This window comes from Hoplias malabaricus, chromosome 3 (assembly GCF_029633855.1).
Source record: "Hoplias malabaricus isolate fHopMal1 chromosome 3, fHopMal1.hap1, whole genome shotgun sequence".
Classification (NCBI taxonomy): Eukaryota; Metazoa; Chordata; class Actinopteri; order Characiformes; family Erythrinidae; genus Hoplias; species Hoplias malabaricus.
The window spans coordinates 34,470,611-34,481,283 of NC_089802.1; the positions used below are offsets into that span (position 1 = coordinate 34,470,611).

The window sequence follows — 10,673 nt, forward strand, 5'->3', positions numbered from 1 at the left end:
GCAACTTACATTTAACAATTCTGGATATTTTTTCTGCTCTTTTTAATGTATGATTTCTATTTATTTTCATAAAATATAAATTATACCGCAGTTAGTTTCAACTTTGCAATGTGATTGGCTGAGAAACGTTCTAGGAGTGCCATGACTGCACGATAATGGCACTCTGACCGAAGCTCTTCACGGATTACTCCACCCCATACAAACGAAACTTAGCCACGATACCAGCAGTTCTCTTTAAAACCCAGCAGCTCTGTGAAGTGACTTGTGCAGACATGGAATAGCTCGCTGGAGAGCACCAGAATCCTAAACAGGACCAGTTCGGGAACCAGAGTTAATTAAAAAAAAGGGCTAAGAGAAATGTGTGAAGGAATGGAACTATTTTACCTTGCGAAATGTTGATAAACAAAGTAATCGTATTTTTTCAGTAAAAGGCAATAATGTAACTGTAGTATAATTACAATCATGCACTCGTGGATTGGCACTGATGTACTCTTGTGGAATATCTCATGTATCTCATGTATTATTGCTTAGTGATATAAAAAGTGCATAAAACATGTATTAAAGGCTACGTTTTATATTTAACATATGTTTATATTTGAACATATGTTTCCTCAGATAAACAGTATCTACAATAAAATATGCACAAGTTTATTCCCTGTAAAATGTGTTAATTTTATTAAGAAAATCAACAAAATCATGTTATTTGACCAGGACCACCCAAAGTTTTGCATGTGAGTGTATTCTGCACATCACTCTAGACACAACAGACTACTGTTGCATGCTAATGTTAGCTAGCAGTTAGTGTTGTCCAGGACTGAACTGTTGAAATCTCAAATATCAATACTTTTCTATAACGTCAAATAAATATGTAACACTCTATAAAAACATATAGGTTATAAAAACATTTTAATTATATGTTAATTTATTGCGTTGGACAGGTGTCCTTTTCTTATGATTTAAATATAGACAGGAAAATGCTGTGTTAGAAGTCTTGCACAAGGACTCATGGGCATAATAGTGTTAGCGGACAACAGTTCTCGGACAAGGAGCCATAATAGACTGTACTACACGGAGGGCTTTATTGTTATCCACAACACTTTATCATTTATATTTTTCTAAGCGTTGTCCTTATTGTTAAGAAATGGCTAAATAGACATCTTTCCCTTTGAGTGGGTAAAATGGCCTTCTGTCATTGTTATGGCATAACAAACTTTGAAATTGGTGTTCTCCTCCAAGCGTGTTGAGATACAAAGAGACTGATTCATGTGCCTTGTGTTTTTAGACACAGGCTAGAACATTGTATATTTCAGTGTAAAATGTAATAATAATAATTTTTTAACAATCTACATATATACATACATATTATTATTGTTTTAGGAGTTGCAGTTAAACAGTCTTTTCGGGCGATTCAGCACCCCCACTTCCCACATTCCTGCTTTTTTCTCTCTCGTCATTGCCATGGAAATCATCTGTGTTGGATAGTGTGTGGTGGCGAGGTGTTTCAGCAGTCAGACAGGCCAGCTTTGCACACCATTTTCATGCCAGCCCCTAATATCAGATGGTAAATCTGAAATTACAAAACGTAGCCCTTATCCCATATTTCTTGCCAGGAAAGGTTGTGATAATGTGAGCAGTGATTCACAACATTGAAGTACTGCTGAAAGAGCTCCACCATCAACAACAATTGCACTGTGAAAACTAGAGTGTGTAGAATGTTATAGACATCTCAGGCTCAATTAGCAAAAGTTACCATACTTGATTCAGTGGAACCTAAGGATTCACACAGCAATGACTGTTTTGTGTTCCTCCTTTTTGTTCCTCCAATTGCTGCATGGATGTTTTTCAGTAAACTCCATCTTCCTCGAAAACTCCCCCCTCTTAATGAGGGCGAGAGCTTCGTTAGCCGAGTCCTGCAGCTTGGGCCACGAGGAACAAAATTTATTGGGTAGGAGTGTGCCGCTTAGAAAAGATGCTACCCTCCGACGATGCCATTTTTCGATTTATTTTACGTTGGGCTGTGTTACTTTCCAGTCACCTGTTTCTTTAAGGCATTCAGTTTGATTGAAAGCGGACCTTGTCACTCCGCCACGCTTGTTGGGCATGTTTCCTGCTGCTGTCATGGCTGCCGCCTTTTGCCTCTGTTTGATCAGACTCAGACTCCCACTGTTCCACTCCATGTGGGAGATGGTTTCATTCGCTCTTCCTGTTCTGGAGAAGGTATCATTTGCTGTTGCAGTTCTGGAGTTTTGGCTTTGGTATTTCCAAAAAGAGTACTATGTTGTAGAGAATTATGTGACACAGATGCCCATATAATGTGTTTCAAATTTAGGATCTAGTGAATCTGAAACATGATTGATATGTATGTGTGGTTTTCATGGTACCTTCTCTGTGATTCTACATTAAATGTACTTTTCTGTCATTCCATGACTGTCACTGTGGAGAATGTTGTGCTCATCTACACAAATGTTTGTTTGTCATTCATTTGCAGCAAACCTAAATGAAGAGTGTCACACAAAATTAATTTATATGAGAAATCTAAATACAATATAAATTCATTTTGTGTGACATTTTTGTTTACAATATTTAAAATATATTTACAATACTGTGCAAAAGTCAGAAACCATATAAATACAAAATACATTTAACAGATTTGATTTTATTTTATGATTTTTATGATGTATTAATTGTAATACATCATAAAGTCTCCCTTTAATTAATTAATTAATGAAATAACTAACAAAAAATAATATTACACTCAAGTTATATAACATCTTCCTCACACACAAAGCATGCCATTGGGAAGAAAAGAATTCTACAACAAGAAAACTTTCCCAAACAGGCTATTAAAAAATTTCAATTGTTATTATTAAAAAAACTGCTGGTGTTTACAGAAATATGAACTTGGGATGTGTTTGGGATTTGGGATTGCAGGAATTGTAACCAACTTCTAAGACTGAAATTTGGGGCTGTGGAGTAACATCCCTGCATATATTTTTGAAAAACAGAAAGCATATAAAACAATAATAGAAGCTCTGATAAAAGCACAATATAAACACAGTAAAAATTATTTTGTCTGTAACTACTTATCCAGTTCAGGGTCATGGTGGGTCCGGAGCCTACCCGGAATCACTAGGCGCAAGGCAGGACAACACACACACACACACACACACACACACACACACACATTCACTCACACCCACATTTATGGACACTTTTGAGTAGCCAGTCCACCTCCTAATGTGTGTTATTGAAGGAAACCCATGCAGACATTTCAATTGAAATGTGTTATATTTAAAATAATATTTAAAAATGCTATTTTAGTGATTGACTTTTGTACAGTAGTGTAGAACATCACTTTACAACAACCACACATAGTGCCGCTGATGTGAAGCACTGAGCAGTGCCCCTTGTGGAGCATGTATTAAAGGTGGGGTGAGAGAGTAGGTGTGTGTGCGAGCGAGTGAGTTACAAGCCATTAACACTGAGATGCTTCTCGTCTAAAAATGTGAGCAGTTTGAAAGTAGTATTGGAGATGGCATATCAATATTGGGCCCGTATCAGCCAAACACGCTGACTTAGTTAGAAAGGGGAAACAAAAAAAGGGTGTAACCTTGTAATAAATCTAACCTGAAAAAGTGCACAAACACTGTATTTCATTTAGTGATGTATTAGTGTTTGAGTAGTTGGAGCATGAGAAGTGCTTTTGATGCCATAGTGGTATTTTAGTAGTAGTATTGTGCCATCTCTGATCAGCAAACACAGAACTTTACTAACTTAAAATGCTAGTAATAAAATATAGACTTTATTGTATTTTTCAAAAACCCATTGTATATACGAGTATTAATCAGTACGTGTTCTCATTGTGTACTTCATGATGTCTGGAATGTTGCATTCAGTAAATGTGTGTATTTATCTTTTATTGAATTATTTGCATCTCTTGAAGAGTTTGAAAGTTTGGGGTTTGTGTGTGAATATTAATATTCTCAAAACATCACAGTTTTCCTGACTATTGTCAGATTTGCCAAGTGCCCCTCTTTTGCACTACTGAAGTATGCGCCGTTTGTCCAGTCTTCATAAATCATTTACCCACAGTCACGTCATCAGCATAAACATTCCCATCCTTCACATGCCCATGCTCTGGGTGCTTTGGCAGAGTCTGGTCTTAGTGGTGTGTGGTGTGTTCTTGCAGCCCAGTGATAGTGGAGATCCCTCACTTCGGGTCCATGAGAGGGAAGGAGCGTGAGCTGATCATTCTCAGGAGCGAGAACGGCGAGACATGGAAGGAGCACCAGTACGACTGCAAGACTGAGGCCCTCAATGAGTTGCTGAACGGCATGGACGAAGGTAGGAAATCAGCAGCAGAAAGAGAAACTACAATTATAATATGCTGACAGCAAAAACTGACTTTCATGTCATTAGACTTTACTATGTTTGTAATATGTAATATGATTTCATAGGTCCGGTTTCAAATCTAGTTCTTCTGTGTTGCTCTTCAATTTAATACAGTTGTTAAGTTGTTACACACAGTTGTTAATATAGCAACAAGGGAGAATGTAGTAAAAGCTTTAAGGTGTTTTATATTTGAAGGTACTTCTTTTTTTTTTGCAAAAACTTTTTTTTGGCACTTTTTTAGTGCCAAAACAACTAAATATTTTCACAACACATTGTACAACTTTAAACACCCATTGAGCAACATATTCAGGAACATAACTAAATATAAAGAAATATTTCATGATACTTGTTATATCTTGAGGTCAATAAATTGAATCTGAATCATTTTGTTTGGTTTGTCCTCAAAGAACTGGACAGCATAACAGACCTGGAGAAGAAGCGCATCTGTAGAATCATCACCAAAGACTTCCCACAGTACTTTGCCGTGGTGTCGCGGATCAAGCAGGAGAGTAACCAGATGGGCCCTGAGGGAGGCGTTCTATCCAGCATGACCGTTCCTCTAGTCCAGGCCTCATTCCCTGAGGGAGCACTCACCAAGAAGATCAGAGTTGGACTTCAGGTAGAAAGACTTGGTTCAGTTAACTTGGTTATCTTGCCGTGCATCTCTGTCATATCGCTGTTTTTTGAAGCCTTGTAGCTTTAAGTTATAGCAAGTAAGTTAAGTTAAGCAATAGAGCAAAAAAGAAAAACTCCCTCTAACCTCCTCTACCTCCGTCTGATCTTCAGTGTACATACACTTAATAGAACTTGTTTATTTCTTTACATTCTCTTTTATTATGTATTATTATGTATAATTATACATTATTTGTTATTTATAAATTATATTTTTCTTATTTAAAAACACGTAACAAAAAAAGTATTGGTTTGTGGGGGGCTGGAACAGATAGTATTTCAGTTCATTTTAATAGGGAAATTTAATCTGATATATGTTGATAATTGAGTTGTGAGCTCGGTCACAGAACGAATAAAACACGTAAGTCAAAGTATTATTGCAGTTTACTACCTAAAGCACACATTTTTAATTCAAAGTGCAACACCAGCAGCTGTTTCACCCCTCTTCCCTTGCTGTGTATTTTTAAAATGATATTTTCTGTTGGTTGTCCTGTTTTAAACACAAAAAATACACAGCCAAAAGCATTTTAATAAATTAAAATTAATATAGAAAGGATATGGATAATTACATACACCTGTGACATTTTACAGACACATTTCTGAACAGTTCCAGTTCAGTTCAAGTTCAAGAGTCTTTATTGTCATTTCAGAATACAGAGTGAAACGAAATAACGTTCCCCTGGGACCATGGTGCAACACAATACACAAATGCAGACAGACAATACAACACAATACAGACAAAGAGTATAAACTATGATTTGTGGGAGATCTGTACAACAGTCTTCCTGGTAGCACTGGTGCAATGACACCCAGTGGCCTGGATGTGTCAGAGATTCTGTATTAAACCTATGTTAACCACACCCCTTATGAATTGCTCCTTTTAGAGCTATACTATGTATAAATAGAAGAAACATGCACAATATATCCATGCTTTTCTGCTTAGGATGGATGTGAGAACAAGACAAATATACAAATAGGATATCCACTGATGTTCCTGTTCTTGACTCCCTGCCCCCAGGCCCAGCCAGTCCCAGATGAGACAGTGAAGAAGATCCTGGGAAACAGAGCCACGTTCAGCCCCATAGTGACAGTGGAGCCAAGAAGGAGGAAGTTCCACAAACCCATCACCATGACCATCCCTGTGCCCCCTCTTTCAGGGGAGGGTGTCACCAATGGCTACAAAGGAGATTCCACACCTTGCTTACGCCTTCTCTGCAGTATCACAGGTTAGAAAACCTCAGGGTTTTCTTTCTGTGTGTGGTTTATTAATGAATGTCACATAGAAATTAGTTTACAAAAAGAGTGGTCCACCATTTAAACATCTGACCTAGTTCAGTCCCCATCCAGTTCAGTCCCCTTGACTGCATACCTGACCTCATTCTCTCTGGTCCTTCTTCCCCACAGTTAATGCCACTGCATGGTACCTACTCTACTCATCTCGATTCGCTTGGTGCATGGTCAGCTTTCCACTATAAAGTGTGTAAATGTAGCTGGTGATGCCACAGATCACAGTCTTGAATGTTTTTGTAAAACAAAACAGCAGCAGCAGTAATGTATTCATGTGTGGTTTCAAACAGATCAGTGTAGTTTTTTGGTTTGTTGTTACACCATTCGGCTTTCACTGCAGTCACAACTCCAGGAAATGTTTGAACGACTGTAAAAAACCACAGCGTAATTTTATGAGTTGCTGTTGTGAAGTTGGGTGAAACCAAATGTGATCACTACTGTAGTTTGGTGATTTTATAAACAGCAAGTTTGTGCTGGTTGTCTGCTTTTCTTCATGTAGACAAACCTCTCTGGCCAATCAGCACTCTGTAAGGTTTATACATCACATTTATTTCCTATGCAGCTTGTTTGGAACCAGGAGTGAGCAGGTACTAAAAAACTTAGTACAACATTGGCCTAAATGTAGAAAAGCAAAAAAGTTGAATAGAGTAGGTACCATGCGGTGGTAAAGTGATTAGCCATTAGTGATCTTATCCCAACATTGCGTACTAAATGTTGAAAAAGTAGCAGTTAGAAAAGATGTGGTATTTCTTTCTTGTGTCTTGTTGGAAGCTTATGCTTATCTTCAGGATCTCAGCTTGTCATTGAGGAACACCTTTTCACATATTTGCTTTTGCACAGGTGGCACATCCCCCGCACAGTGGGAGGACATTACTGGCACTACTCCTCTCACCTTTGTGAATGACTGCGTCTCTTTCACCACCAACGTATCTGCCAGGTATGTATCCCAGGCTTAATTATGATCCAGCACACACTGAACTTAATTTCAAAGTCATTACAAACATGAGACAAATCTTCACATACTTTAGCTTCTTTAGTTTTATATATTTGAGGAGCGTACTAACTCTGTAATTTTTCTAAGCTTTCTGGTCATGGATATGCCTTCCACTTTCAGGTTCTGGCTTGCAGACTGCCATCAGATTCCAGACACTGTAGGTCTGGCAAGTCAGCTGTACAGGGAGCTCATCTGCGTGCCCTACATGGCCAAGTTTGTAGTGTTTGCCAAGATGAACGACCCTGTAGAATCCAGTCTGCGATGCTTCTGCATGACGGACGACAAAGTGGACAAGACACTAGAGCAGCAGGAAAACTTTGAAGAGGTGGCTAGAAGCAAAGATATTGAGGTTGGTCTAATAACAGAACACGTGACACAGTTCCCATTCTGTTGTATTTATTTTCTTTTATTCTCTTGCCAAAAATATTGGACATATTTGCGCTATTGTAAAATTTGCCATTTTCCCAATCACTCTGGAAATCTGGGATATAAAAAGATGCCATGAAGTCAACACTTGAGCAACAACACAATAATGACACACTGATTTTGTGCTTACATGCCTCATGGTTTTACAGGTTTTGGAAGGCAAGCCCATCTTTGTGGACTGCTATGGCAATTTAACTCCACTGATCAAAGCCGGACAGCAACTGGTTCTTAATTTCTACGCGTTTAAAGAAAACAGACTTCCATTCTGTGTGAAGGTATTTGTATTTTCTAGTTTGCAGTTTAGTGTGCATTATGAAAATAGGAACAAATCAATGGAAATAAAAGATAGTCAGCAATATTGAATTAGTAAATTGGCCATTAAAGATTAATTTTAGGTTCACAGATGAATGTGGGAATGTTGGGAATACCTGTGTAAAAGTTTGGAATTACTGCCTTCACTCCTTAACACCAGATATGTTGCAGATTTATAACACTGCATTATGAGATCCATACTGTGTAAGGTGTTTATAATTATTAATATAATGAGTGGTTCCAACCTTTGGAACAGTACAGTATATTACTACAAACCATGGTATCTTTTTTTTTTTTTTTTTTTTTTTTTTTTTAAAGGTGGATAGTTTGTCCAAAATATATATCACAATAAATTTCAAAATTTATGTCAATACAATATAATTCCGATCTCTGTATGAACCGTATAAAATACAAATAAACTGCTAAACTTCCAATAACAAACAAGAAACATGACATCCCAATCATCCCAATCAAACATAATGTTTGGCTTTGACAGTATTAATATTGGTAAACAAAATTTTAATTGAGTGCACTGAACTGATGACAGATGTTGTAAATAAATTTTTTTTAAATGATATCATTGTTACTGAAACATATTATATTGTGATATACAGTAATACCTTGACTTATGAGTTTAATTCGTTCTGTGACCAAGCTCGTAACTTAATTTGGTCGTATATCAAATTAAATTTCCTCATTAAAATTAATTGAAATGTTATTAATCTATTCCAGCCACTCCAAAAATTACAACACTAAGAAAAATGTCATTTATAAATAACAAATAATGCATAAATAAAAGAGAATTTAAAGAAATAAACTGGGTTTATTAAGTGTATTTACCTTGAAGATCAGGTGAAGATGCAGGCGGAGGTGGAGGATGTTTTTTTTTCGTGCTCTATCACTTAACATAACATAACACCTAATGCTACAATGCTACAAAAACAGCGTTACGACAGAGATGCTTGCATGACAAGATTATCAAGTGAACTGAATGCTCGCTGGGCTATCTAGTCGCAAGTGGTGTAAGTCGTAACTCAAATTTTGGCTCGCATCATAAAGCAAAAAATCGACCGAGCGACGTATCTATGAAAATTCGTAAGTTGATTCACTCGTAAGTCAAGGTTTCACTGTATACTGATATTGAATTACTGTCCGGCCCTTGTCCAATGTGAGCTAAATCTTATTTACCTGAAGACCCATGTAAGTAAACTTTTATCATATTTTAGTTTTGTGCATCTTCATGCTATTCCTCTCTTACTGAAACATCATAGGTCAGGGACACCAGCCAGGAACCTTGTGGGCGACTATCCTTCCTCAGGGAGATGAAGACCTCAAAAGGTCTTCCCCAAACTGCTGTCTGTAATCTAAACATTACCCTGCCAGCCCTCAAGAAGGTAAGGTTGTACTGCTGTGGTCATCCGTGTCATATCATGTCATCCTCATACTCAGGAAAGGTAGAGCAGTGTTTTTTTAGGTTTTTTATTTTTTTTTAGCCATAAGGGATATATTTGGCCGAAACTGCCTGAGTGTGTCTTTTATCTGTTTTGAGCTTCTCTCTAGTTGTTGTTGTGGCTACGGCCGACCGAATCAGAGCTTTGATTTGGATCCATGCTTTTGGCTGAAGGTGCACAGGCTTGTGCTTTCTCAATGGCATAATTTGTGGTTGCTTCCCTGTACCTTTTCAGTTCCCTTTTGTTTTATATCCTGTTTGTTTTCATTGCTCTGGCTTTGCTCTGGGTAGCTCTTTCTCAGTGTGCTCACAACTGCCCTTTTCACATCCTGATGTTTCTTACCCCCTGCTCTCCATTGCGTTATTCCCCCGTTTCTGCAATGCAACTTTGGAACCAAAAGGATATGGATTCAGATGCCGATGAAGAGGTAATAGTCCTGTCCCCTCATTTCATTGTGGTGTGCTGGTGTTTTCAGTTGCTTTAATTTTTGGGTACTTGCTTTGTGAAAACACACTTTGCATAGCTGTTGCCTGTCACGGGGTATATCGTATGATTGCTAAATGGGTGGGTGCACTGGCTTCACTCCATACACTTTAAGAGTATGTTCTGCATGTCACTGGCAATAGGTGACAGTCATTTTTATTTTCCATCCATATATTATGTCACCGAGCTTTATTGGTGGTAAGGTGGTGGTAAAAACGAATAAGCAAAGAATGAAACATTCATTTTCCAATGGAAACTGAGATATGTATATGTGGTGTCACAAATAGCTGTCGTTCTACCTAATTTTTGTTCTTAATTATTTAAAACTTATTAAAAAAATACAACCCTAGTGTTAACAGCTTAGAATCTACAATTTAAATCTATATTAGTATATCTCTATTCTCCAAAAAAGCATTCAGAGCTCATAACATCACCAAATATAGTTCAGTAAGTAAAGTGAATAAAGAAATTCTATGTTTAAGTTCGAATTAATAATGTAGCTTCACAACCAGGGCTTATAATGAGGGAAATTGATAGGAATTTTTGTTGTTGTTGTTGCAGACTGAAAAGCCAGAACGACGCCATACCTTTGCATCTCTAGCCTTACGTAAGCGCTACAGCTATCTGACCGAGCCTGGAATGAGTGAGTGTGATAT

General features: G+C 37.5%; 1 protein-coding gene across 2 annotated transcripts in view; it reads left to right on the plus strand.

Annotated features, from left to right (window-relative positions):
- Window positions 1-10,673, plus strand: part of ank3b (ankyrin 3b) — a 127,385-nt gene that overhangs the window by 91,430 nt on the left and 25,282 nt on the right. The window contains exons 31-39 of one of the 2 annotated variants that reach the window (XM_066662595.1): window positions 4,190-4,344; window positions 4,800-5,011; window positions 6,083-6,290; window positions 7,192-7,288; window positions 7,466-7,694; window positions 7,921-8,046; window positions 9,355-9,477; window positions 9,935-9,961; window positions 10,579-10,660. In XM_066662595.1, the coding sequence (XP_066518692.1) occupies window positions 4,190-4,344; window positions 4,800-5,011; window positions 6,083-6,290; window positions 7,192-7,288; window positions 7,466-7,694; window positions 7,921-8,046; window positions 9,355-9,477; window positions 9,935-9,961; window positions 10,579-10,660 (1,259 nt within the window). The remainder of the gene's footprint in view (window positions 1-4,189; window positions 4,345-4,799; window positions 5,012-6,082; window positions 6,291-7,191; window positions 7,289-7,465; window positions 7,695-7,920; window positions 8,047-9,354; window positions 9,478-9,934; window positions 9,962-10,578; window positions 10,661-10,673) is intronic. The other variant, XM_066662596.1, reaches the window with a different exon arrangement.